This window comes from Argopecten irradians, chromosome 11 (assembly GCF_041381155.1).
Source record: "Argopecten irradians isolate NY chromosome 11, Ai_NY, whole genome shotgun sequence".
In the NCBI taxonomy this organism is placed as follows: domain Eukaryota; kingdom Metazoa; phylum Mollusca; class Bivalvia; order Pectinida; family Pectinidae; genus Argopecten; species Argopecten irradians.
In genome coordinates this window covers 31628149-31656027 of record NC_091144.1, presented here as the reverse complement: position 1 = coordinate 31656027, position 27879 = coordinate 31628149, and the positions used below count along the sequence as shown (strand labels likewise).

Below are 27879 nucleotides of genomic sequence, written 5' to 3'. Positions count from 1 at the left end.
TCAATCCTTTTATGAAATTCCAAGTTTCATCATATGTATGTTTCACATGATTGATTTTTAGTTAATAGAATGTAAATCATATGGAGTTGATGGCTTTCAAATTAAAATTTAATTAGTACAGTATACACAGTAAAACATGGTTATTATATAATCGACCTCTGGGGACCAACAAAATCACTTCGTTATAAGCTTAGTTTGTTATACACACATAGCAAACACATTACAGAAATTTTGATTGAGAATGAACTATACTACATTTGGATATGTTTCAAGTGCGTTCGTTATAAACGTGGTTTACTGTATTTTTATCATAATACTGTGAAATGTAACCATATCTATCTCGTACCTGGCATGATATTTTCACCATCACCAAAACAGAATTTGAAGTGAACATGCAATTGTTAATGAAAAAAATTCTCTTCCATCTCACCATCAAAAAACAAAATGGATGTACACCTTAAAAAGGTAATCTGTATACTACCGAGTTATCTGCCCTTGCAGGTATTGATTGTGACATCATGTGTTTACGAACATAACAACATACATTTCGAAAAATGATATGAATTTTTCACACAAAATAATGACGTCACAATAAATACCTACCCACAAGGGAGCTAACTCTGTAATATGCAAAAACAGAATAGAAATGTATATGAACAGGTGACCATTTACATTTGTTACACTTATAGCATGGAAATGTCAAAAAACTACGTTTTCAGTAATTAAAAGGGCCATAACTCCGCTAAATAAGGTCCATCGACAGTCCCGATCGAAGTCGGCCCAGCCCTAAAGGCATTTAATCTTGTCACCAAGTTTGAAGAAAATCGGTTTACATTTGTTACAGTTATTGTACAGAAACAAAGTGTGACAGACAGACAGACAAACAATCTGATTACTATATAGAGATGTGTGTGTCCTAATTAAGAGACGTTTGGGTCAAGGTGTGTACCTTCAATAAATTCCCGTTCTTTCTGCCTCATAGAATTTTGTTTAAAGTCACTCAGTGCCGTTTTCAAGCTATCAACAGAAAATTTGTTCTTGGGAGCATCACGTCCAGGAACACGAGGTGGGTGGATTTTTTGTTTTGTGTTCTCGTAATCTTCGTCTGGACTCATGTCTGAATCTTGTTCTTGTGTCTGACGTATGGGAATAAAACTGGACAATCATCAACCTGCTTCGCTATTACATATTGAAAAGTCTTCTTTGTGGGAAGGTATCAATTATGATGTCATTATTTTACGAGCGAAACTCAAATCATTTTCTTCAAAAAGTATGATGTTACACTCTTTTGGTTGATACAGGACATCATAGTCAATACCTTACTCCAAGGGAAGAAAACTTTGTAATATGCAAAGACCGAATTTGTTATGGTCAAACTTTGTCATCTAGAATTCGGGGGTTTTGAAATCCCAAAACGATGTAGGTAAAGTACTATTTACCATCGATTTAGTCCCATTTTCCAGGGATTATGACGTCACAAAAATCACTTCAAATGACGATGTCACAATCACCAGAGAGTGGGACTAATTGATGGTAAATAGTACTTTTTCCACATCGTTTTGAGATCTTGAAACCATCTTATTTCATGATAGAAATTAAGACCAATATTTCAAATTTTTTACAAAATGTAACACTATAAACCAACGTATTTTCATGTGCGAGTAAATTTTGAATTAATACAGGAAAATCAAACGTTGAAAAAATGAATAAAAAATCTAGGTCACAAAATGAAATTTCAATTATTTGAAGGCAAAGAAATGCAAAATTTAGTAGCAACACCAATAGGTTGGTACATGTACTTGAAATAATGATGTTTGATAACAAAGGTTGACTGAACAGTAAGATATTTTTGTCTTAAAGTAATTAATCTGTGATCTTAATTTGATGTCTAATTATTCTTAACACACATAAATTTTCAATGTTAAAACATAACGGTATAGGCAATAAAGGATCTATGATAAAAATTGACTAAAATTATTCTGCCATTATTTTAAATTCAGAAAAACAGGAAAAAATAATATTTTAATTAGTCATAGTTGCATAATTAATTCACTAGAAAATTCCATTATAATTAAATTAATGTTAATTGTTTCCATCTTTTACAGAAAATCATAAAATGTTCAAATTTGAAATTTTATAAGACAATTTTAACACTCATAAAAATATGAAGGTTAAAGTGCGGTCAAAAGTGTAAATATATAATTGGCAACATGTTTAAGCATTTGCATGAGGCAGGTTAGTAATTACGGTATATACTGGTAAAATGTGTAGATAATTAGGTCATGCAGGTAAGGATAGTAATACAGTTGGGTAGTGTTAATAAAAGCAGGGTACTATAAAATAATGTAAACATGCAATTTTACGGAAAAATATGTATAAAATCAAGGACATAGATATATGAGTCTACCTGGTACCTTCAATACAAACATCAAAAGACAAAACCAGACAGTCTTAGAGTAGATTATCAAAGACAGAATCAATATTGTTAGAGTTGAATAAATTTGAATCTCACAGCCATAACTAAAAGTCAGCTGATATTTCTCGAACAAAATCATCGCACTGTGCACATGCAATAACAACATAGTTTTTTTAATCACGGTTTCTGGAGTTGAAAGTAAATAACCTATCCGATAACAAAATTACGACATTCATTTAAATTCCCTGATGAAATTTACAAATACGTGAACATATGGCAAGAAAATTTCCAAATTTGGAAGCAATGCCGATCAAGTTTTACTAATTTGAAAAAGAAAAGAGCCATGAAATAAATTACAATTTGATAAACAATTACTGTGTATGACAATAGGGCACTAGCCATCACAAGGACAAATGTACAAATACCTGATGAAATAGAAGAATTCATGCTTATGTCTTCAGTGGTCAAGAAAATGTGATGGAGGCTTGACCAGTCAGTGTTAATTCAAGGCCAATCCTGACTCATGACTCATTTACATATGATGAGCAAGAGTATGCATGAATCAATATTTTCATGGCAGCTATTTTCACAGTACAGTAACACCTGCCTTAGCAGCAACCTCTGAATAACGACCACCTGCTTTATAACACCACTTTGTGGAAGCCTTAATTGACACACAGACCATGAAACCTACATTAGCAACCACATACCCCACATAAATACTAACTAGTAATTAATTTTCTAAGAATTCCAAATGGCTAATTTCAACACTAGTGTAAAGACCTTTAGGCTATAAAAAAAGTTTGATTTTGTCCCTTGATTGGTCTTTAAAGACAGGTTAGACTTTTTCATATACTTTAGATATTTGAAAGCTGGATGAATAGGCCTTGATTTTGTATATTAACAGCCGCAAGAGAATCTATTCCTTATTGCATGTACATAAACAATAATACTTATATCCACTGTACCTTGTCGTGAAATCTTATCCGGTTTTTTGTAAACTCGTGTTGGCTTTCGATCCACATTATTCACATGACCTGACGAATTATTTCGAAATATATGCCGAGATGCGATAACTGCTGAACCTTCCTTGAACAGTGTTTTCAGTCTATTTTCTGGTGGAAGACTAGAACTTCTTTTTCTCATACGTTTTCCAAATCCTTTTTTCTCTAAAAACTTCCCGAGAGCACTCATGGTTGTTGTATCAGAGGATGAAGTAGTAGGTCGAGAGGACGAACCCTCAAATTTTTTTATATCCATCCCAAGGTCATCAAGATGTCTTTTAGAATCAGGGATGTCAAAAATTCAGGATGCAACTTCGGATTTTAAATTGATCAAATCCACAATATAAATATCGCAACAACAACTTGATGTCACAAATTACAAATCAGTCCTACACCGCAAAACATGCAAAGATCAATAAAATTGTATCATTTGAAGATTCTCAAAATATTTCTTCAAACACCTATCCACATTTGACGATGAAGATCCAATCACTTTCAAAATTATTAAATTAATCATCCAGTAGAACTGCATAAAACATGTCCAATTTTCAGTTAATTACAGCCATGTTTTTATTTCACTTGAGATAATGAGAAACTTATTGAATGCTGCATGGTTCTTTTTCAATTTCTGTAACTCAATTGTCGATCAACATAAAAGATAAACGGAATACAACTTAAGATATTAATACACCAATCACCACTCCGATGTACTTTATAGATTTTGTCTAGCAGCCATTTTTGCAGTTTATATCGTTAAGATGAAATTTAATCCAAACACAATATTGTAAATCAAAGCACAGAGATCACATATTCCTCGGAAACAAAGCGTTGAAGATGATTGTATAATTAAGCTCCAAATTAAACCAGAGAATTATACCAGAGAATTATAATCCATCAAAGACAAAATCACTGATAGAAATCTGTATCACATTGTGGTCAGGATGTCAACATATCCACGATAGATGTTTTTACACTAAAAATCGTGTAGCTTTACATATTAGACTTATGATGAGTGACTCAGTATATAGACTTACTACTACATACTACCTGGGCTGACTACTGTGTGTATGACCTCAGGGTGTTATAGACACTCGGGGCTCGAGGGATATAAATCTCATGATTGAGTGATGACGGATGGTTTTAGGTCATGCCTTGTTAGTCACTAGAGTCTGTACACTGACCTGTCCAGTCTAATGCCCAATGTGACATCATTAAGTAGGATTATAATTGTTTAAGGGGAGATAATCCTTGTATTGTATGATGCTGAGGCAAGATATAAATAGGCATCAAGATACTGACTGTAAAACAATACTTTATGGTTAAATGTATAGTGAAAATCTTTTATGACACATAAGTTTTCGAGAAAAAAAAGAAAAACATTATTTGAATCTATTGTTTTAGAAATGTCTCTTAATTTACTATACTTGAATTTTTTTCAATACGAAGACATATGAGAGAATGGGAGAAAAGAAGACAATTCTGAAATCCAAAACTAAAGCAATAGCTTTGTGCAGTACAGATGTTTTCTGGGGTAAGAATTCACCATTCACCACAGTAAAACCTGTCTGTATAAGGACAATCAGCTGAATAAGACCACTTCCTCAGTGTCTCCTAAATGGTCAATTTCACCACAATTTGACCTGTGTATATAAGACCACTTGACTACAAAGACCATTTTCCCTGGTCCCCTAGCTGGGTGGTCTTTATACACAGGTAATTGCACAAGATTGTGAGTAATGTACATTACACTACAATTAATTAATTAAAAGTTACATTACAATTAATTAAGAATCTTTATCGTAAATTATTTTACATATTAATTGCCGTATCCTTGCCTGGATGGATACCATCCTTGATGTGACACTTGCCATGTATAAATATCGTGATGTTTACGTACCTGGTAGTTATATAACAACTGATATGGCCATGTACCACAAATTACATGTATTAGTGGGCTCTAAGCAGACCTAGCTCTGGACTTTGGCTCTAAGTACTAAAAACTGGCAGCTTAGAGGAGATTCAATTCTCAATAATATTACTGTGTATTATAACTCAAAACTTGCTAAAGGCCTCAGCTATACCCAAGCTAGGGTTCAAATCCACACGATGTAATTGGTGTATAAAGTGAAGCTTGCTTGATAACTATGCATAACACATATAAACTACCGAACCTAATAATTAATTTTAATGTTGTATTATTAGTAACAGAGGTCAGGAACTAAAAAAATGATAGTTTTCGAATTTAAATTAGCTTATAAAATTTCATAATGTAGAAAAAGGCCCAATGAAAAAAATTAAAATCTATGGATAATTAGATAATACAAAAAACTCATCTTTGCTGTTGAATGAAAAAAAAAAACAATCTTAAGAATGAGTTTGAGCCAATCATTCTTAATTCTTTGCAGTAGAATAGATAATTCATTAATACACTTTTTATAATATTTTTTATTTTTCTTCTTCAAATTTCATTCATATGACTTTATAGTTCTTAAAGATCTTATACTTATTACACATTTTTGCAAGTTTTATATATATATATTTTTTTAAAATTTTGATAAATACTGTAAATACAGATCGTAACTCGAGCAAAAGAACATACATGTATTATATAACTACCTACCCAGAGCTGGCAGCTTTCTACTTTGTCTCCTTCTATGGAATTTCACATGACGAAATCTCAATAATTTCACATAAAAACTTGAGCAACATCCCATGATATCAGAAGTGCCTTAACAAAGTCATGTTCAGATTTCTCTGATAAAAGGATTCAATGACGAGGGTTCAGTAATCCTGGTTAATTTTAGGGATGGAAACATTCAGGTGCTATAGGTAAATACATAAAGTTCTGTAGGTACAGCGTGATATATGGCTCTAAAACCTCAACTTAATCTGCGGTTCTCGAAGTAGACATTCAGTCATATGTCTCCCCTATCCCTTTTTACATGTCATTGCATTAAAGTCTATATATATACACAAGCTCAAATTGTCAGCATATTCAAATTTCTGCATTTCAAGTAAAAAGAGTCTGACATTTGACCAAGATTATCAAATAATGATCAGAATACAGCAGAAATTGCTTTCTCCTCTTCAACATTTCTTAAAGAAAAGACACATTGCTAAAAAGTAAAAAGTTTCTTGATACCTGAACATTTAAAAATGATAATTATTTTTAAAATCTGTTGCAGAATAGCGAATATCATCATTTCATATCCCATTTGTAAATCATGTGCAGGCTTTTTTATTGAGTGTGGGAGGATGTGAAGTGTACAGGTATGTTGTTTTTACATTTGGTGTCAATGTGAGATAAAAAGAGGGTGAAATATTCATATAGAGCAGTGTTTGCTTTTGTGTTATACATGTGAGTGGTAGTTAATTTGTGTAAAAAAAGTGTGTTTGATGTTTTTTGTACAATATGCAACAAATAATTATAATACTTAAAAAAAATTGTGTTTTTTTTTTTTTTTTTAACTTCTATATTGTGATAACTAGTGCCAATTTAGGACATGCCAGTATATTTAGAAAGTGAAGGAAAATCAGAGTTCTTGGAGAAAACAAGAATTTATAAGTGAGAAGGATTCGTGACTGTCTCTTTACACTACTAAACACCACACGAGACGCCTATGAACCGGGAATAAAAACCATTTTTCTCAACAAATACTTGTCTTATCAAGTCAAACGAAACACCAATGTAAAGTTTATTAAATTTTACAACGTTTATCACTTGCTTAAAGGACGGAAGATTTAGAAGATATGTCTTAAATTTTCGTTAAAAAGTACGACAGCTCATGAAATGACGGTCCCGCTTTAGAAAGTAAGACGGTAACCCTCGCACCCGCAAATTACATCAAAGGCTGCGCCGGCAGATATCAAAGGAAAACGGTCGTCGCCCAACGTCACGGTCAGTGCACAAACACAAAAGCTCCTACGTTGTACTCCCCCAAAACCCAGTGTGACTTATCCTTCTCATATACGTCCTTGGAGAAAACCACTGACCTACTATCAGTACCTGGCAATTGCCCTCTGCGGGATTCAAAATCCTACGGTGGAGGGCTTAAAAGAGTAATGTGTCAAAACGCTTTAATCATTCAGTCACCCCTAAAATGACACTCATGGATAGATAATTTTGTACAAAGGAGGTAGAAAATTGTACTTTGCTATTTTGGCTTTTGATCATGTCTTTTAGTTTTGCGTGGATAAAAAAGAAGGTTACTCACCGTCCTACTCTGCCTTATCAGTGACTGATAACTGACTGTTTTTTGTGCCTTGTTTGATAATTGCAAATACCTTTCCTCATGTTGATTTACATGTCCTGCAGACAGCATCAGAGCTATTTTAGACATCATTACTCAACAGCCAAGACTCCCTAGCCACCAAGGTAAATAAAGGTAATGTTTGGCCCCGTTAAGGGGAGATAACTACTGAACTATTAATTATAGCTATAATGTTTCGATAAGGGGAGATAACTACTCACATATTAATTATAGCTATAGTTCTGATAAGGGGATATAACTACTGAACTATTAATAAAAGCTATAGTTCTGATAAGGGGAGATAACTACTGAACTATTAATTATAGTTCTGATAAGGGGATATAACTACTGAACTATTAGTTAAAGCTACAATATTCAAATAAGGGGAGATAACTACTGAACTATTAATTATAGGTCTGATAAGGTGAGATAACTACTGAATTATTAATTATAGCTATAATGTTCCGATAAGGGGAAATAACTACTGAACTATTCATTATAGCTACAATATTCAAATAAGGGGAGATAACTACTGAACTATTAATTATAGGTCTGATAAGGTGAGATAACTACTGAATTATTAATTATAGCTATAATGTTCCGATAAGGGGAAATAACTACTGAACTATTCATTATAGCTATAAAACATCAAAATTATGTTTATTTCCAGAAAACTCCAAAATAGTGAGAAACTACGCAAGCACCTGGAAATCATTCAAAAGACTCTGTTAATCCAAAACACTTGATAATGGTTATACGTCATGCCATCCTCGAAACTCAAAGGGTTACTATCACTTACATTATATCTACCCCTAGACTCTCTCATAGTAAAACAGGAGGCAACAGAAAGCACAGGTGATTATGTCCTTTGATGTTCATCAAAATAATGGAATAGTGATACACAGTGATTGACTTTGATATAAAGAAGAATTCCTTTAAACTACCAATAGAAGCGTTGAAAAGTCACATTATATATTGTCATATTGCAACAGAAACCATGGTAAATCAATACCAAAATTTGTATGTGACCTTGACCTTAAACAAAAGATACAGCTCCAATTATGGTTTTTACCTTCAGGAATCTCATTCATGATTTCATATGATATTTGTTTGATATTAGTAATTAGAAAATATTGTCAATATCATAAATAAAAGTTTCCTTCTTTTTTGATTGAATCAAGACATTAGATATTGAGTCTTGGTCAGGAGGAAAAAAATCACTGTACATGCAATAAAAAAAATTAAAAAGATATACTAGGTAAATAATGTGGGAAAGTATCATGCAATTTAATTGGTAATTGATGACCAGCTATATGTGTTGAATCAATAAATCTTGCATTAAAGGGCTTATTTAATAAAGCTTATTACAAGACAAAGGCTTTATCAATAAGGCACTGTATACAGGGGTAATCAACAAAGCCTATTACAAGACCTGGACCCAGTTCCATGAACATTTCTTAACTTTAAGGAATTTATTCACTTAAGATACCCTATAGGAAAGCATTACATAAGCTAAGGAAAAATTCTTAAGGTGAGGAATCATCTTTAATGCTTTCTTATTATGGAGAATTTTATTGATAGTAAGCTAAGAAATTTCTTTATGTTGAGGAATGTTCATGAAACTGGGACCTGTGCTATTACAGCTTACTGCTAAACCATCAAACATTATAATCTTTGCAGGCCAGCTGGGTTGACTCGAGTATATATACAATATATAGAAATTGTTTGTTAGTTTTATAGATGAATTACAGAAGCTGCAGGGATATATCTAAAGTGTACACATAGAATTACTACTAATGCTAGATCATTCCACTGATTAAATACTTATCTCCACGGTGGCCATTTCTGGTGTGTGAACTGTGACCTGTTTTAAAACATTTATCATTTTCTGATGACATATTATAGAACTACCAACAAGAGGTCTATACAGGCCTTAATGGCCACATGTGTTCTATAATATCAAAGAAAAAATGCATAAACAGGGTATTTTTATCCCAACTTTCAACCCGTCACTGTCTTGTTGTCAATATGTGCATGTAAACAAAGTTCGACCAAAGTGGCCAGTATACACCAAAGTGTCTCATGTTCAGACTTAGCATCAGGAAACCACAGCCCAGTAAGTTTATCAAAGGCTGAGGTCATCCATGTTACTGATCTAATATCAGGCCTCTGGGACTCTTACTTAAAGAGAATAAAAGAAGCCATTTGCAGATTTTGCATATTAAATTGAACCCAATACCTTGAATGAAGGCAAAGATCATCCATGTGAACAAACTTGGTATCCAATTTGATAGCATGAAACAAGTTAAAATCTTGACCTTACTTAGGAAAGAATTAGCTTAAGGGTTTTAGACTATTTAACCCCTCTGGACCTTGAATGAACTTAATTGTCTAGTTTCTTTTGCAGCCCTTCCTCCCAGCAAGCCACAAGCCCAATATCAATTATATTTGTAACCTATTTATTGAGAAGATGGCCTACTATAAAGCCTACTTGAACCCTTAACTTGTTACAATGGGTGAAGGTCATGGTCATTCATTCGAACAAACTTGGTGGCCCTTTGTTGCAGCATGGCACAGGTCCAGCATGGGGTCTCAAGGCCTTTCTTATGAGTAATGGTTTTATTTAAATAAATAGTAAATATTATCCTAAAACATGACCTATTATATCAGCTCAAAAATACCATATTTTCTAAGTCTATCTTATCAAAGTTGTATCACTACATCTATACCACATTGTTCATTATAGTGTATTGATTAACTATAATTCTGAAAAGTGCAGACTATTTGTTATATCAGAATATATTTTTGATTCACTCGAAAGCTTAAATTCCCAGCACCAAATACATGCATTCATGCAAAACTGTTTTATTATACTTAATGAAACTGTAACTTTAAAAAAAATTGTGTGCCGTGGTCAAGAGTGGTTGGATTACCGTATTCTACCCAATAACTTGGGTATTTAAAATTTGAAAAAAATGAAAACATGCTTAATAAGACTAAATTATTGCAAACCTACCGTATACAGTTTGGTGTTTATTTATGCAATAGAAATTTAGACCCCAGAAGGGGGAGGGGCGCTTATAGGGACAATGGCACTTATTGGGTTGAATACAGTATATGATTTTAAAAATCCCTAATACATTGACATCTGCGGCCTATTTTGATAGCCTGCATCAGTACACCGAAAGGCTTGAATTGTATGTACCTGTGTATAATGCTTGGATATCCTTCTTTTTTTCTCTTGTCAGGTCATATAAGGAAATGTGTAGACCTTACAGAAAGTTTATGGAAGGAGGAGGTAAACACCTGCCTGGTAAAGACATATGTTAATTTCAATGTCAGATCATCAAGGTTATTAAATCTTGGCTCTCTCTCCTCCACATAAATTCGAAGAGGCAGGGAATACTACTGGATAACAAGTTGCATACATCTGATCCTATTGGAATCAATGCCTTCGGATACGACTGGGATCTCAGTCGTTCTACATACTAAATTCAATAGCTAAATATTGGTGTGAGTTCTGACTTACCATGGCCTCCCGCATCATGGTCATCCTATAACAGAAAGACTTACATAAGTGGAAAAATTGAATTCACACAATTGTGTTGTATTTGCATTAAGATTGGGTATTGTAAATTTAAAACTGACCCCATCAAGTTGACCATTAGTACATTGTAGAACATGTACTAGACCAAATAATTTATTTGTTTTTAACAATCGCTCCATAATCATTATGAAACTAAGTACAGCTGTCAATCAGTAGGCCAACTAAAATACCATCGACCCCTTCCCTTTTATTACCATCAAGTCTCATTGAATTCTCTCAAGAAGTTAAGGAGGAGTAGTAATTTAATTTCATCTGGTGGCCATCTTGAATTTCCCAGTAAACATTATCTTAATTAATGCACATCTGCGTGTAAAAAGTTATTACATGTGTAACATTTTAAACAACTGATTAACAAAGATAAATGTCGGACATTTAATTTAATGCAATGACAAAAAAATTTCATCAAAATTTCCGTTTTAAGTTTGTTTCTGCATCAGATAGATAAAGCCTATTAAAATGTAATTCAGGAAATAAAATCTTTTCAAAGTGTAGTGAGTTCATCTTTAGGTCTTTTAAAAGAAACTGTAGCCTATTAATAGTGCTATTTGATTCTTAATGACCAATTATATACCATATAGCCAGGTATTTTCGAGGGAATGATATTTTCGCGATTTCGCAGCACATTCCTATGATTAGAAAATTTGATCCATGAAATATTGACAAAAGGTTGAATGATATCCACCTTTATAATCCATATCGCAAAACCTGAATTCCCTAACATTTGAATTTCTCGTTTTTAGATAAAAATGCAAAAGAGTTTTGATCTGTGAAAATTATCTATATGAAGATACAAAATGTACTTTGTACTGACAATGGGGGAGATCATGTAACTACCAAACATGTATTTACATTACAACTTTCTTTCCTACCTCAAAATCACTGTCTGCCCATTCATAGTCATCATCTGTTCCTGATCCAGAATCTGTTGAATAGGGAGATTACGTGAAGAACATTAATTAGTTTAGATTACACTAATCTCAATCACTGAATACATTTATCAGAATTAGAATTATTAAAATTTAATTTTTGAATATTCAAATGAGACCAAACTTAAATATTGAATATAAAATATTCAAATAAAACATACCTCTGTATCCACTGTGTAAATATTATAAAAGGGCCATAACTCTAGAGGCAATGTGAGAGAGAGGACATTATGCATGTTTATATACATACCACTGTCTACAGGAGGGGGTGGGGCCTTCTAGTTAAAGTCCCAATGGGGGAAGTGTGTATGTATATATACCCATACCACTGTCTATAGGAGGGGTGGGGCCTTCTAGTTGTAGTCCCTCTGGGGGACATGTGTATGTATATATACCCATACCACTGTCTATAGGAGGGGGTGGGGCCTTCTAGTTGTAGTCCCGTTGAGGGACATGTGTATGTATATATACCCATACCACTGTCTATAGGAGGGGGTGGGGCCTTCTAGTTGTAGTCCCACTGGGGGACATGTGTATGTATATATACCCATACCACTGTCTATAGGAGGGGGTGGGGCCTTCTGGTTGTAGTCCCACTGGGGGATATGTGTATGTATATATACCCATACCACTGTCTACAGGAGGGGGTGGGGCCTTCCGGTTGTAGTCCCACTAGGGGATATGTGTATGTATATATACCCATACCACTGTCTACAGGAGGGGGTGGGGCCTTCTGGTTGTAGTCCCACTAGGGGACATGTGTATGTATATATACCCATACCACTGTCTACAGGAGGGGGTGGGGCCTTCTAGTTGTAGTCCCACTGGGGGATATGTGTATGTATATATACCCATACCACTGTCTATAGGAGGAGGTGGGGCCTTCTGGTTGTAGTCCCACTGGGGGACATGTGTATGTATATATACCCATACCACTGTCTATAGGAGGGGGTGGGGCCTTCTGGTTGTAGTCCCACTGGGGGACATGTGTATGTATATATACCCATACCACTGTCTATAGGAGGAGGTGGGGCCTTCTGGTTGTAATCCCACTGGGGGACATGTGTATGTATATATATACCCATACCGCTGTCTATTGGAGGAGGTGGGGCCTTCTGGTTGTAGTCCCACTGGGGGACATGTGTATGTATATATTACCCATACCACTGTCTACAGGAGGGGGTGGGGCCTTCTGGTTGTAGTCCCACTGGGGGACATGTGTATGTATATATACCCATACCACTGTCTACAGGAGGGGGTGGGGCCTTCTAGTTGTAGTCCTACTGGGGGACATGTGTATGTATATATACCCATACCACTGTCTACAGGAGGGGGTGGGGCCTTCTGGTTGTAGTCCCACTGGGGGACATGTGTATGTATATATACCCATACCACTGTCTATAGGAGGGAGTGGGGCCTTCTGGTTGTAGTCCTACTGGGGGACATGTGTATGTATATATAAATACCCATACCACTGTCTATAGGAGGGTTGGAGCCTTCTGGTTGTAGTCCCACTGGGGGACATGTGTATGTATATAAACCCGTACCACTATCTATAGGGGGGGGGGCCTTCTGGTTGTAGTCCCGCATGGGCATATGTGTATGTATATATACCCATACCACTGTCTATAGGAGGAGGTGGGGCCTTCTGGTTGTAGTCCCGCATGGGCATATGTGTATGTATATATACCCATACCACTGTCTATAGGAGGAGGTGGGGCCTTCTGGTTGTAGCCCCGCTGGGGGACATGTGTATGTATATATAAATACCCATACCACTGTCTATAGGAGGGTTGGAGCCTTCTGGTTGTAGTCCCACTGGGGGACATGTGTATGTATATAAACCCGTACCACTATCTATAGGAGGGGGTGGGGCCTTCTGGTTGTAGTCCCGTTGAGGGACATGTGTATGTATATATACCCATACCGCTGTCTATAGGAGGAGGTGGGGCCTTCTGGTTGTAGTCCCGTTGAGGGACATGTGTATGTATATATTACCCATACCGCTGTCTATAGGAGGAGGTGGGGCCTTCTGGTTGTAGTCCCGTTGAGGGACATGTGTATGTATATATACCCATACCACTGTCTATAGGAGGAGGTGGGGCCTTCTGGTTGTAGTCCCACTGGGGGACATGTGTATGTATATATTACCCATACCACTGTCTATAGGAGGAGGTGGGGCCTTCTGGTTGTAGTCCCACTGGGGGACATGTGTATGTATATATACCCATACCACTGTCTATAGGAGGAGGTGGGGCCTTCTGGTTGTAGTCCCACTGGGGGACATGTGTATGTATATATACCCATACCACTGTCTACAGGAGGGGGTGGGGCCCTCTAGTTGTAGTCCTACTGGGGGACATGTGTATGTATATATACCCATACCACTGTCTACAGGAGGGGGTGGGGCCTTCTAGTTGTAGTCCCACTGGGGGACATGTGTATGTATATATACCCATACCACTGTCTATAGGAGGGAGTGGGGCCTTCTGGTTGTAGTCCTCCTGGGGGACATGTGTATGTATATATAAATACCCATACCACTGTCTATAGGAGGAGGTGGGGCCTTCTGGTTGTAGTCCCATTGAGGGACATGTGTATGTATATATACCCATACCACTGTCTATAGGAGGAGGTAGGGCCTTCTGGTTGTAGTCCCGTTGAGGGACATGTGTATGTATATATACCCATACCACTGTCTATAGGAGTGGGTGGGGCCTTCTGGTTGTAGTCCCACTGGGGGACATGTATATACATATACCCATACCACTGTCTATAGGAGGAGGTGGGGCCTTCTGGTTGTAGTCCCACTGGGGGACATGTGTATGTATATATTACCCATACCACTGTCTATAGGAGGAGGTGGGGCCTTCTGGTTGTAGTCCCATTGAGGGACATGTGTAATGTGTATGTATATATACCCATACCACTGTCTATAGGAGGGGGTGGGGCCTTCTGGTTGTAGTCCCACTGGGGGACATGTGTATGTATATATTACCCATACCACTGTCTATAGGAGGAGGTGGGGCCTTCTGGTTGTAGTCCCACTGAGGGACATGTGTATGTATATATTACCCATACCGCTGTCTATAGGAGGAGGTGGGGCCTTCTGGTTGTAGTCCCGTTGAGGGACATGTGGACTAGCTGCAGCTCTATTGCTGATGAGGTTCTGTACCCTGTAAAGGAATACAAAAAAGTTATTATCAAGAGTTTTGCTTTCTATCAGTAATCATGTAAGGTGTAAAACATAAATGTTAAATGTTGGCATGTAATTATATTGCTGACAATCTTTTTTAATTAATATGCTAGTACACTGAACAACAAACAACATTACAAAATTGATAACAATTGATAGTTAATGCCATTCATTCTTGATTTTGTAACAAGAAGCAGCCAGAGAAAGCAGAAAACAAATGACTTAATTGAACAATTACGTGACGTCAGGATCTAAGGACATATGTGAAAATGCTTGATATTTTGAAACATACACAAACTTACATTATGACGCTGATATTCTTTAAAGAGAATGTAAATGTAGATATTCGAGAAAAAGTGTAACAAAATTGAGTTTATTTTTTATAAGATTTTATTAACCTTGTCATCAAGGCATGCAAAAATTAAAACTTTTTTGATTCATTTGATATTTTTTTCTTAAAATTGCGTTAATTTTTTTTATAAGATTTTATGAAACTGGTTTCCAAGGCATACAAAAATTAAAACTTTTTTGACCCATTTGATATTTTTTAAGTTTTGGTTTTTTTAAAGATTTTATGAAACTGGTCTACAAGGCATGCAAAAATAAAAACTTATATTAATTTCATACAATTTAATATGAAATGAACACTTTTCCAAGATTCTATAAAAAACAAGAGGCCCAAAGGGCCTTAACGGTCATCTGACTACCTTGACAATAGTAAAATTAATTATATATGGTGTCACTTTGTCAGGATCATGTCAGGATCATTTTCAATTTCTTTCAACAAATTTTATTTCAAACAAGAGGCCCAAGGGCCTTTAAATATAGGAACTTAACTATACATAGTGTCATGGTTGTCATCTTCGATTTGGGATCAACCAGAGATGTAACAATACTTTGTCTGGACCATGTCAGGATCATTTCATGCAAGTTTCAGCCAAATCCCTTCGGTAGAACTTGAGAATAAGTTCAAAATGTGTTTTCAAGATGGCGGCTGTGACGGCCATCTTGGATTTCGGATTGACCCGAAAAATAACAACACTTTGTCTGGACCATGTCAGGATCATTTCATGCAAGTTTCAGCGAAATTGCACCGTAGAACTTGAGAAGAAGTTCAAAATGTGTTTTCAAGATGGAGACTGTGGCGGCCATCTTGGATTTCAGATCGACCCGAAAAATAACAACACTTTGTCGGGACCATGTCAGGATCATTTCATGCAAGTTTCAGCCAAATCGCACTGGTAGAACTTGAGAAGAAGTTCAAAATGTGTTTTCAAGATGGCGGCTGTGGCGGCCATCTTGAATTTCGGATCGACCCGAAAAATAACAAGACTTTGTCGGGACCATGTCAGGATCATTTCATGCAAGTTTCAGCGAAATCGCACTGGTAGAACTTGAGAAAGTTCAAAATGTGTTTTCAAGATGGCGCCTGTGGCGGCCATCTTGGATTTCGGATCGACCCGAATAATAACAACACTTTGTCGGGACCATGTCAGGATCATTTCATGCAAGTTTCAGCCAAATCGCACCGGTAGAACTTGAGAAGAAGTTTAAAATGTGTTTTCAAGATGGCGGCTGTGGCGGCCATCTTGGATTTCGGATCGACCCGAAAAATAACAACACTTTGTCGGGACCATGTCAGGATCATTTCATGCAAGTTTCAGCCAAATCGCACCGGTAGAACTTGAGAAGAAGTTCAAAATGTGTTTTCAAGATGGCGCCTGTGGCGGCCATCTTGGATTTCGGATCGACCCGAAAAATAACAACACTTTGTCGGGACCATGTCAGGATCATTTCATGCAAGTTTCAGCCAAATCGCACCGGTAGAACTTGAGAAGAAGTTTAAAATGTGTTTTCAAGATGGCGGCTGTGGCGGCCATCTTGGATTTCGGATCGACCCGAAAAATAACAACACTTTGTCGGGACCATGTCAGGATCATTTCATGCAAGTTTCAGCCAAATCGCACCGGTAGAACTTGAGAAGAAGTTCAAAATGTGTTTTCAAGATGGCGCCTGTGGCGGCCATCTTGGATTTCGGATCGACCCGAAAAATAACAACACTTTGTCGGGACCATGTCAGGATCATTTCATGCAAGTTTCAGCCAAATCGCACCGGTAGAACTTGAGAAGAAGTTTAAAATGTGTTTTCAAGATGGCGGCTGTGGCGGCCATCTTGGATTTCGGATCGACCCGAAAAATAACAACACTTTGTCGGGACCATCTCAGGATCATTTCAGGTAAGTTTCAGCTCAATCCCACTGGTCAAACTTGAGAAGAAGTTCAAAATGTGAAAAGTTAACGCACGGCGGACGGCGCACGGCGGACGGCGCACGGCGCACGGCGGACGGCGCACGACGACGGACGAAACATGATGACTATAGGTCATCCTGACCCTTCGGGTCAGATGACCTAAAAACCTTAAACAAACTTGATAAAGAAGTAAAATCTAACCATCACAATGCATGCCATGCAACAGCGTATAACTCCATAACTCAAAACCTTTACCTGAAACCTCCAATGAATAAATGTTAAACTCCAAAAACAACGAAAAACCCAATCCATCGAATAACAGGGAAATGAAATATTAAAACTACCTTGTAACAGACTCCGACACAAACCCAGAGATTTTTAACGATTTTTGGGAAACAAAATCTGCAACTCTGACTGACTTATGTCTGATGCGACGTTTCATCCTATCAGATCTAAAGTAGAGAATGCCACATATGCTATATATAATTATAGTAAATTGTAGTTTAGAAGGAGCAGCTGTTTTATCATTTTGAAAAATGAGGCAGATAGACTGTTACCTCCCCCCCCCCCCCTATTTACCCTGTTACTTTGTTTCGAGGTGGGGGGAGGGGAGTGGTATAATAATTAACATTTCAACAATTTTCAAAAGAAAATTAACTCTTATTCTAATAGCCATTTTTTCTATTTAAACCTTAAAACCTTAACCATCTATCTTTCCTAAAATCTACCTGCTAACAAGACAGCTAAATAATATATTATTCCTCAGAATCCTATGACCTACCTGTTCAATACTGTCCCCATGTTTACATCCTACAGACAACCCATGGCAGACCACCATTATAGCACATAGGTATTTATAAACACACAAAATCCTAAGGAAATCAGGGGATCAAAAACCTGCATTATCATCTGTATTATCACACAAAGCTATATGGAGAAGTCATCAGCAGAGGAAGGAACCAGGCATCATTATCACATGTGTAAGTATAATGATATGTACAGCCATGCTTAGGGTGTATGATGATCAGATCAATAGAAGTCTAATCTTAAACTTTACTTTGTATAATATGTCAAGTATATTAGGTATGAATGCAAGAGACTTCACAAAGTATTGTACATGTACTACTAGTGTAAGTCAACTTTCTTTCGTGGCTACTACTACAATAGCCACCTATATGTGCATTTTGTAGTACTATGAACAGAGAACTTGTAAGATACCTTTGAAAAATTCAAAAGGCCCCAGGGGCCTGTGCTAGGGATGATTTAATGTTACCCTCCAAAGGTGTACACCAGGGTTCCCTTTTTTGTCCAAAACTATATCAAATTATTGTTCAATTTCATAAAACGATATAACTCAAAAGTATATATTTCTACAATTTTTGACTGAATACCATATCAATTTCATGATTAACATTTCTTATGACCATTATCCAACATCAGAACCCAGACAATAGAAATTGCAAAAATGAGCAAAAGAAGTTGTAGCCCAAACTGTTACACTTACCCCCACTCCTACCCCTTCCATCTTTAATGTGTTATGCTCTGATTACATAGTGATATCTGTGTGATGTAGTTCTGGAGTACATTTGTATACCACCTGGTGTGTTTAGTGGTCAATCAAGTCTATTTCATTCTATTCAATATAATTCCCTAATACCACAATATTTGTTTGTTTGTTTGATTAATTAACGTCCTATTAACAACCAGGGTCATGTAAGGACAGCCTCCCATGTATGTGGTTGTGTGTGAGTGTGTGTTGTAGGAGACTGCAGTATATTCGAGTTGTGTTTTCTGTTATAGTGGAACTGTTGTTCTTTTTGTAGTGCTATATCACTGAAGCGTGCCGCCGAAGACACCACACAACATACCAGAGCTGGTCACATTATACTGACAATAGGTGAACCAGTCGTCCCACTCCTTAAACATTGAGCACTAAGCAGTAGTAGACTTTTATAAACTTAATTAGTTAATTTAAGTCAATTAGACAAAGCTGATAGCCAGAAAAATACAGGACCTAAAGGTTAAGTCATTTTTAAACACCACAATTTGTAATTTGTGGGGAATTTGAATTAAATTTGTGTATAACTGGAGACTTCCTCTTTACTGCTAAAATTAATCCCTTCTTAATCAGGAAAGTTATACTTAAAATAGCAACAAGACAAACATTACTTAGGTTATCAACAACAGGAAAAACTTCTCTAGCTTTGTATTTAAAACAGTGACCTTGACCTTTATGAAATGATAAATAATATGAATGTTCGCATTTTGATTTGGACAGAACTATAGTGTATAAATTTAAAGTAAAAATACATAAGAAAATCACTCCTATTGTACATATAAATTGGATTCTGTGAAAAAAATCACATTTATGTCGACATAAACAGTTATATATCAAAATTAGTATTGCTACCCATGGACAGAGTAACAGGTGCTTTATAAATAAATTAAGCTGCATTACTGTATAATATTTATAAACATAAAGCAATTGGCACCAATGAAAATTATCTTTATTGTAATTACATCATATAAACATTACATTTTTAACTTTTGATATTATTGTTAATACTGTATATATGCACCATATAATTTGCCATGCTGAATATTACTGTAAATCTTATAGATTTCACAGGCTGCTAGGTCTCATCTAACATGTAAAGTAAACCGATTAGAAGGGGAAGTGGGAAGGAAGGGATTAGGTAGATGTTTGGGTGGAGGTGGTAGTGAAGAAGGGAAGTGGGCGGAGGGTGAAGAGAAGGAACCAAGAAGGGACAAGAAAGAACAGGGTTGGGATGGGAGGGGGAAGGGGATGGAAATAGGGATGAGTAAAGAAAGTGGTGGGAAAGGAGTGGGTTGGATGGGGAGAGGTAAAGAAGGGGGTGGGAGTTGAGGGGCTGAAGAAGAGGAACAGGACGAGGAGGAGCTGAAGAAGAGGGGCAGGAGGAGGAGGGGCTGAAGAAGAGGGGCAGGAGGAGGAGGGGCTGAAGAAGAGGGGCAGGAGGAGGAGGGGCTGAAGAAGAGGGGCAGGAGGAGGAGGGACTGAAGAAGAGGGGCAGGAGGAGGAGGGGCTGAAGAAGAGGGGCAGGAGGAGGAGGGGCTGAAGAAAGGTGTGGGAAGGGAGAGGGGCATTAAAATGTGGGAATGACGAAGCTTCAAGCTTGTAGTTGTACTGACATAGCCATATTGCGTCAAAAGCGGATAGTATAGTGCAAACATTTTCTGCATTTCATATAATCAATAATACCTGCAGTTGTCTTCAAGTTATAATGTGAACTTATATAAGTATATAAACTTGTTTCTCTCCTTTGTACAAACTGGGGTATACATGTACATGTGTTATGCTATATAAAGCATGTATTATTTATTATGATTGCTCTGGACTACTTACCTAGGCCTATATCAATAAAATAACAATAGTATTGTTAAAATCAGTTTGGTTATTTTCATATTCAAAAGTGTATTCATTAGCTGCAATATTGTAGCTCAAAAGACTTTTTGACAGAAAATGGTGTCGTCTTTAGAGCTACAATTGGTGCCTATTACTGCAAATGGAGCAAAGTAATGATTATGCAAACCATTATAAAACGTTTGTTTGCATTTTTATCGTACTTGTTTGATATCGCTTACCTACTAGGCAATAAAATTGAACCACATGAAATATCAAATTCTCATCGAGACATTATTTTTACATAATATATATGAAGGTCTTTCTGAAGGGAATTTATACGGCAAGTCCATAAATTGTGAATTTGACGTCCTGTGAGCGGTACGGTAGATATTAGGAATGGTAGTTATATTAGTTTTGGACAAAAATAATATGTAAATGCATGTATACCCATAAAATAATTGGAAACCTACAAAAAAGTATAGATAACTATGCCCGAGTGATTTTCGGAGGCAGTGCTCCACTACAACACATAGGGACCAATTCGTACCCGGCCGAAAGGTATAATAGGTATATTCGTTCTATGTATTCATATGCTTGAAAGCCTGCCATAATTACATTAATTTAAGTGGGTTTTTTTTGCATTTTTTTTTATCAACATTTGTTCATGAGATACCATGCTAAGGGTCATGAGATTTAGTAAGCTAAGTGTCTAATCTCATTTCACATGACATGGACTTTTTCCCTTGAATGCTGCAATCACTTTTTATTTTCCTTTATAAAAGGTGGACTGATACTTAAGGTTTATTAGGTCAAACTAATATAAATCTGAACCTTTTATTGAATGTTTTGTTTGAGAGAAAAACACTTACCCAGAAAGGTCTGGTTTCTTTATACTTTTTATAATGGTCATCAATTTGCTGTTGAGAGAAAAATATTTTCTGATTAAAATGATACAGAAACATGGAAAGCTTACATCCAGTCAAAATTTGAACCTCTCACCCACTGTATGAGCCATAAGTTTGAATTCCCCTCTACTAGATGAACACCTATAGTTTTAGTGCCTTATAATTATGGAGAGAGGACTTGTGGAAGATTGTTTTTAATTGAGGTTAAAGGTAAAAATATAGGTCACAGTGACTTAGTTATGGTACATGACACCCCCTCTCATACAGATGAACACATACCATTATTTTAGTTTTATAATAAATTTCAGTGTTACAGGCTGTAAAGCCCCGACAGCTGAAATAGACTCAAATATCATCTCACCTTCTTTTATTCATTGGTGTTCTCATTCGATTCAGCTCTATTTCATCCAAGTCCTAAAATGTGAAATATTATAAAGATTATACAACATGGGTTCAAAAGAAAAACAACAGGGAAAAATAATCGTTCCTGTCGAGTACTCGTACCAGGAATCAAACTTGGGTCTCCAGCATGATAAAACAAAAGGTCTATCGACTGAGCCAGTTAAAGAAACATTTCTCTGAGAGTTACGTGAGAGAGCTGTATTTAACACTATATAAAATCTACATCAGCCAGGTCCTTTTACATTATTATATTATATGAGATTCCCTATTGGTAATTTAATAAAAATACACACCACAAACTTCACTCCATCTATTCCATTCTCTCGGAAACTTCGGCAAAACTCGGAAAATGCGTTCTGCATAAAAGAAAGAAAATGTTTTAAACAGATATTAATATTCTGAATTCTTATACCTTTCATTAGAATTTACATGTAACAGGGTGCATCCCTTACCCATATCTGTGGGTGGTAGTTCTTCCCCTCCCCATATCTGTGGGTGGGAGCTCTCCCCCTCCCCCATATTTCTGGTGGGAGATCTTCCCCTCCTCCATATTTCTGGTGGGTGTTCTCCCCCTACCCCATATCTGTGGTGGGAGTTCTCCCCCTCCCCCATATATGTTGGTGGGAGTTCTCACCCTCCATCTGTGGTGGGAGTTCTCACCCTCCCCTATATCTGTGGTGTGTGTTCTCACCCTCCCCCATATCTGTGGTGGGTGTTCTCACCCTCCCCCTCCCCTATATCTGTGGTGGGAGTTCTCCCCCTCCCTCAAATCTGTGGTGGGTGTTCTCACCCTCCCCTATATCTGTGGTGGGTGTTCTCACCCTATATCTGTGGTGGGTGTTCTCACCCTCCCCCATATCTGTGGTGGGTGTTCTCACCCTCCCCATATCTGTGGGTGGGAGCTCTCCCCCTCCCCCATATTTCTGGTGGGAGATCTTCCCCTCCTCCATATTTCTGGTGGGTGTTCTCCCCCTACCCCATATCTGTGGTGGGAGTTCTCCCCCTCCCCCATATATGTTGGTGGGAGTTCTCACCCTCCCCCATATCTGTGGTGGGAGTTCTCACCCTCCCCTATATCTGTGGTGTGTGTTCTCACCCTCCCCCATATCTGTGGTGGGTGTTCTCACCCTCCCCCATATCTGTGGTGGGAGTTCTCACCCTCCCCTATATCTGTGGTGGGAGTTCTCCCCCTCCCTCATATCTGTGGTGGGTGTTCTCACCCTCCCCTATATCTGTGGTGGGTGTTCTCACCCTATATCTGTGGTGGGTGTTCTCACCCTCCCCCATATCTGTGGTGGGTGTTCTCACCCTCCCCCATATCTGTGGTGGGTGTTCTCACCCTCCCCCATATCTGTGGTGGGTGTTCTCATCCTCCCCCATATCTGTGGTGGGTGTTCTCATCCTCCCCCATATCTGTGGTGGGAGTTCTCACCCTCCCCTATATCTGTGGTGGGAGTTCACCCCCTCCCTCACATATCTGTGGTGGGTGTTCTCACCCTCCCCCATATCTGTGGTGGGTGTTCTCATCCTCCCCCATATCTGTGGTGGGAGTTCTCACCCTCCCCTATATCTGTGGTGGGAGTTCACCCCCTCCCTCATATCTGTGGTGGGAGTTCTCACCCTCCCTCATATCTGTGGTGGGTGTTCCCCTCCCCTATATCTGTGGTGGGAGTTCACCCCCTCCCTCAAATCTGTGGTGCGAGTTCTCACCCTCCCCCATATCTGTGGTGCGAGTTGTCACCCTCCCCAATATTTGTAGTGGGTGTTCTCACCCTCCCCTATATCTGTGGTGGGTGTTGTCCCCCTCCCCATATCTGTGGTGGGAGTTCTCACCCTCCCCTATATCTGTGGTGGGAGTTCATCCCCTCCCTCATATCTGTGGTGGGTGTTTCCACCCCCCCATATCTGTGGGTGGCACTTGTTTCTCTCCCCCATCTCTGTGGATGGGGATTCTCCTTCTGCCCCATATCTGTGGGTGGCGGTTCTCCCTCTCCATATTTGTGGGTGGGAGTTCTCCCTCTCCCCAATATATATGGGTGGGGGTTCTCCCTCTCCCACTATCTGTGGGTGGGAGTTCTCCCTCTCCATATCTGTGGGTGGAGTTTGCCCCTTCCCCCATGTCTGTGGGTGCATGGATTTGTCCCTCTCCCATATATATATGCTGGTGGGAGTTTTCTCCTACTTTGCATCTCCATACCTAGATTGGCAACCTTAGAATCATCAATCAATTTTTTGTTATTCATTAATTCCAGTAATTGTTCTAATTCTTCAACCTAATGTCCCTCATGAATATTCTAGACATAAAAGTATCTATGAGTATATTTGACCAGGAAGTTGTTGATGTATTTAAGGTCAAGAACAAAGATGTCATCTACATAATAAATTGTATACTTCCTCTTCATCAATGGTACAATCCCTTCTGGGATACGGTCCACTAATATAATCCTCAGTTACCAATGAAGTCGAACTCTTTAAGGTGTGATGATGACATGACAGACCATAATATTATGAAAGACTTTTTAGATTAATTTACTTATTCACACCTGAAAACACCTGAAAACACTTTGTACTCATCTAAGTACTGGAACAGTTCATTAGGAAAACACAAGGTTGAATGGATTTTATGATTTTAACACATTTAAGAACTTGACAGACCAGGATTCAAACCTTCTGTAGCACAGGGGCCTGGCACAAGTTTCCAATTAATGCTATATGTATTATTGTATCTATAATACATTTATTATTATATATATATAACAGTTGATTGGAAATTCACACCATATCCCTGTGCACAACAGCTGGACAATATACTGATTGAGCTTACTTAACCAGCCTACCAGCTGGCAGTAACCAGCTGGGTTACTATCACTGATATTTAATCCACCCCTAGAATATTTCATAGTAAAACTTATCCAGGAGGCAAAAGAAGATTTAGATAATTTGATCATTTCATGTACATCAAAAGAGTTGAATAACGGTGCACTGTGGTTGACTTTGTTGCTTTTCAAATAAATCTTATTGCTCTTTTTCATAATAAATGCATAGAGAAATTAAAGATGGGTGTCACACTCTCTGTAATCTCCAAAAGAAGACTCTGCACGTCTGTGATTGGTCAGTGTTTTTCTCCTGAACTACTGATAGTAACCCCTGAGTATATAGAGGATTAACACTAGCTGGGTGTTCACCAGTCAGTGATTGATGCATGCAAAGTTGATATATCAAAAGGAATGGAAAAGTCATTCAACACCATTCCTGATACATGTACATGGATAATATAGTTTGTTAAATCAGATATTTGAAAATGAAAATACCAGACTTATCAATTGTATCTTAGGATACCTGTATACATATTTTGTGTATACTAGCGATGAAGTTGTTTGCCTTTTCCAAACCCATTATAGATGCAATTAAGTACATTGGAATGGTTGTCAATAAAGTCTGGGTTTTTCTTACAGATTTTTGTTATAAATAAATATCATAAAGTTCCAATCTATATATAGACCTACCATAGACAGTCAGACTATACACTTTTATACATGTAGGTCAAACTAAATATACTAGACTCAAAATCAGGTAGAATCAAGGTACCTGTATACAAATATCTACATATGACCCATTCAGATAAATCTGACTTATTAAATGTACAAGTAAATGGGTTTTGGGGGTGGTTACCTATATTTAGGTTATAGTGGTCTAAAACACTAACAGGCGGTTATTTTATAAATATGAGACAAACATCTCTGAAAACATGAATAAAAAACAATAAACACACAAAAAATTTCTAAATGTTATGCTAACACTACTGTAATGAAGTTACCTGTGTATGTTGCCTCAATGCAGCAGTGTATCCCCGTTTACCTGTAGGTCTAAAACCAGACTCGGCGGACGGGTCAGTTATCGCATTTCGTAATACATTGTGATATATAAACATTTCTAAGGAAAGGGTGATAAATTTCTTAATCTACACAAGCTAGGGTCACAATAACTCCGATCTTGACCTCATATATCAATAGTTCGTAGATGATAAACAAACAAGGAATAGCACTGCAGGCAGGTGGTTTACAAGCCTACGTTAGCAGACGATAATTGAACAAATAAATACCGAGGAGAGCCATTGTTGGACATCGTTGATCGTCCATCGGACAAGGCCCGAATATTCTGGGAGGGTCCCTGCCATGGCCAGATCGTTGTCAGCTGAGCTTCTTTTCCACCATTCAAACTGTCTTACAGGATGTATGTATATTACTTCCTAGTTTGAGCTTCCGTGTTTAAATCCCCGGTACTTCTCTATACTTAATACGGAACGATTCTGCCTTTATCGTTATAAATCGGGTCGACCGGGTATGTATGTACAAGTACATTTAACCCGATTTTTTCTTTGGCTTTGACGCAAGACTTTTACAGTTAAATAAACCAGAAACAAATGATTGTTTATAATTAAACCAATAAGTCCGCTGTCCAATAAGGCATGCTCGTGGGTAAGAAATTACTTTGATTAAAGTAACAATTTTCAAACACAAATATTTATAAATTGATAATTCAGTTTTCAAACACAAATATTTATAAATTGATAATTCAGTTTGCATAATAAATAATACTATAAAATGGAATAAGATATATGCACCCAAGTTTTTTTTATATCACTTATAAATCCTTGCTGTGGCGTTCTTCATAAACCACGTGCTTTATTAGTTTTTGGCGGGAAAAATTCAGTGCTGTTTGGGCCATTAAAAACCGTCTAGTGCTGCAGCTATATGAGTCTAGAAATGAAATATGGCGATCAGTAAAGGTGTTTCTTTCACTATTTATCCATGAACATTAACTAAGTATGTGTTATAGATCACTTAAAGTCGCGACGTGAGCCGATTAATTTAATTCACAAATCTATGATAAACTATCCAGTCATACAGTCCAGTTTTTCAAGTTGATCTTTATTTCATCTACGAGAGTCCAGTAGCAAATTATGTGTCCTGAACGCTGGCCAATTTTTCTCCTCGCTCGTTCTTAGTACAGCTCTCTCCTTCGCATCGCTCTCCTTTATATTTCACCTATATCTATACACCTGTCGGCCGTGTACGAAATGGTGCACGCCTATGTGTCTTAGTGGAGCACTGCCTCAGCAAATCACTCGGGCACAATTTTCTATACTTTTTTGTCGGTTTTCAATAATTTTATGCGTATACATACATTTTTATATTAGTACTATTTTTGTCTAAAACAAACAGTAACGACCATCATTCAATATCTACCGTACGAGTCACAAGACGTCAAGTTTACAATTTGTAGACTTGCCGTATTTAGTTTTCTTTCGAAAAGACCTTTAAATTGATAAACATATGAAGAAAAAAAAGTTAATTTTATATGGTTCAGTTTTGTTGTCTGGTAGGTAATTGATACAAATCAAGTACGATAAAATGCATACAAACGTTTTAGTAATGATTTCCATAATAATTACTTTGCTCCATTAGCAGTAATAGGCATCAGTTGTAGATCTAAAGACGACACCATTACCTTTTAAAAAGTCTTTTGATCTACAAT

At 37.3% G+C, this 27879-nt stretch overlaps 1 protein-coding gene across 1 annotated transcript in view; it reads right to left on the bottom strand.

Annotated features, from left to right (window-relative positions):
• Positions 1-26602, bottom strand: part of LOC138334567 (B-cell linker protein-like) — a 60450-nt gene extending 33848 nt beyond the window's left edge. The window contains exons 1-9 of the mRNA XM_069283219.1: positions 26444-26602; positions 22635-22697; positions 22301-22353; positions 21904-21951; positions 15285-15379; positions 12147-12199; positions 11200-11224; positions 7635-7729; positions 950-1136 (exon numbers count right to left, since the gene is read on the bottom strand). Coding sequence (XP_069139320.1) covers positions 950-1136; positions 7635-7729; positions 11200-11224; positions 12147-12199; positions 15285-15379; positions 21904-21951; positions 22301-22353; positions 22635-22697; positions 26444-26518 — 694 coding nt within the window. The 5' untranslated portion in view covers positions 26519-26602. The remainder of the gene's footprint in view (positions 1-949; positions 1137-7634; positions 7730-11199; positions 11225-12146; positions 12200-15284; positions 15380-21903; positions 21952-22300; positions 22354-22634; positions 22698-26443) is intronic.
• Positions 26603-27879: the final 1277 nt, after the last annotated feature.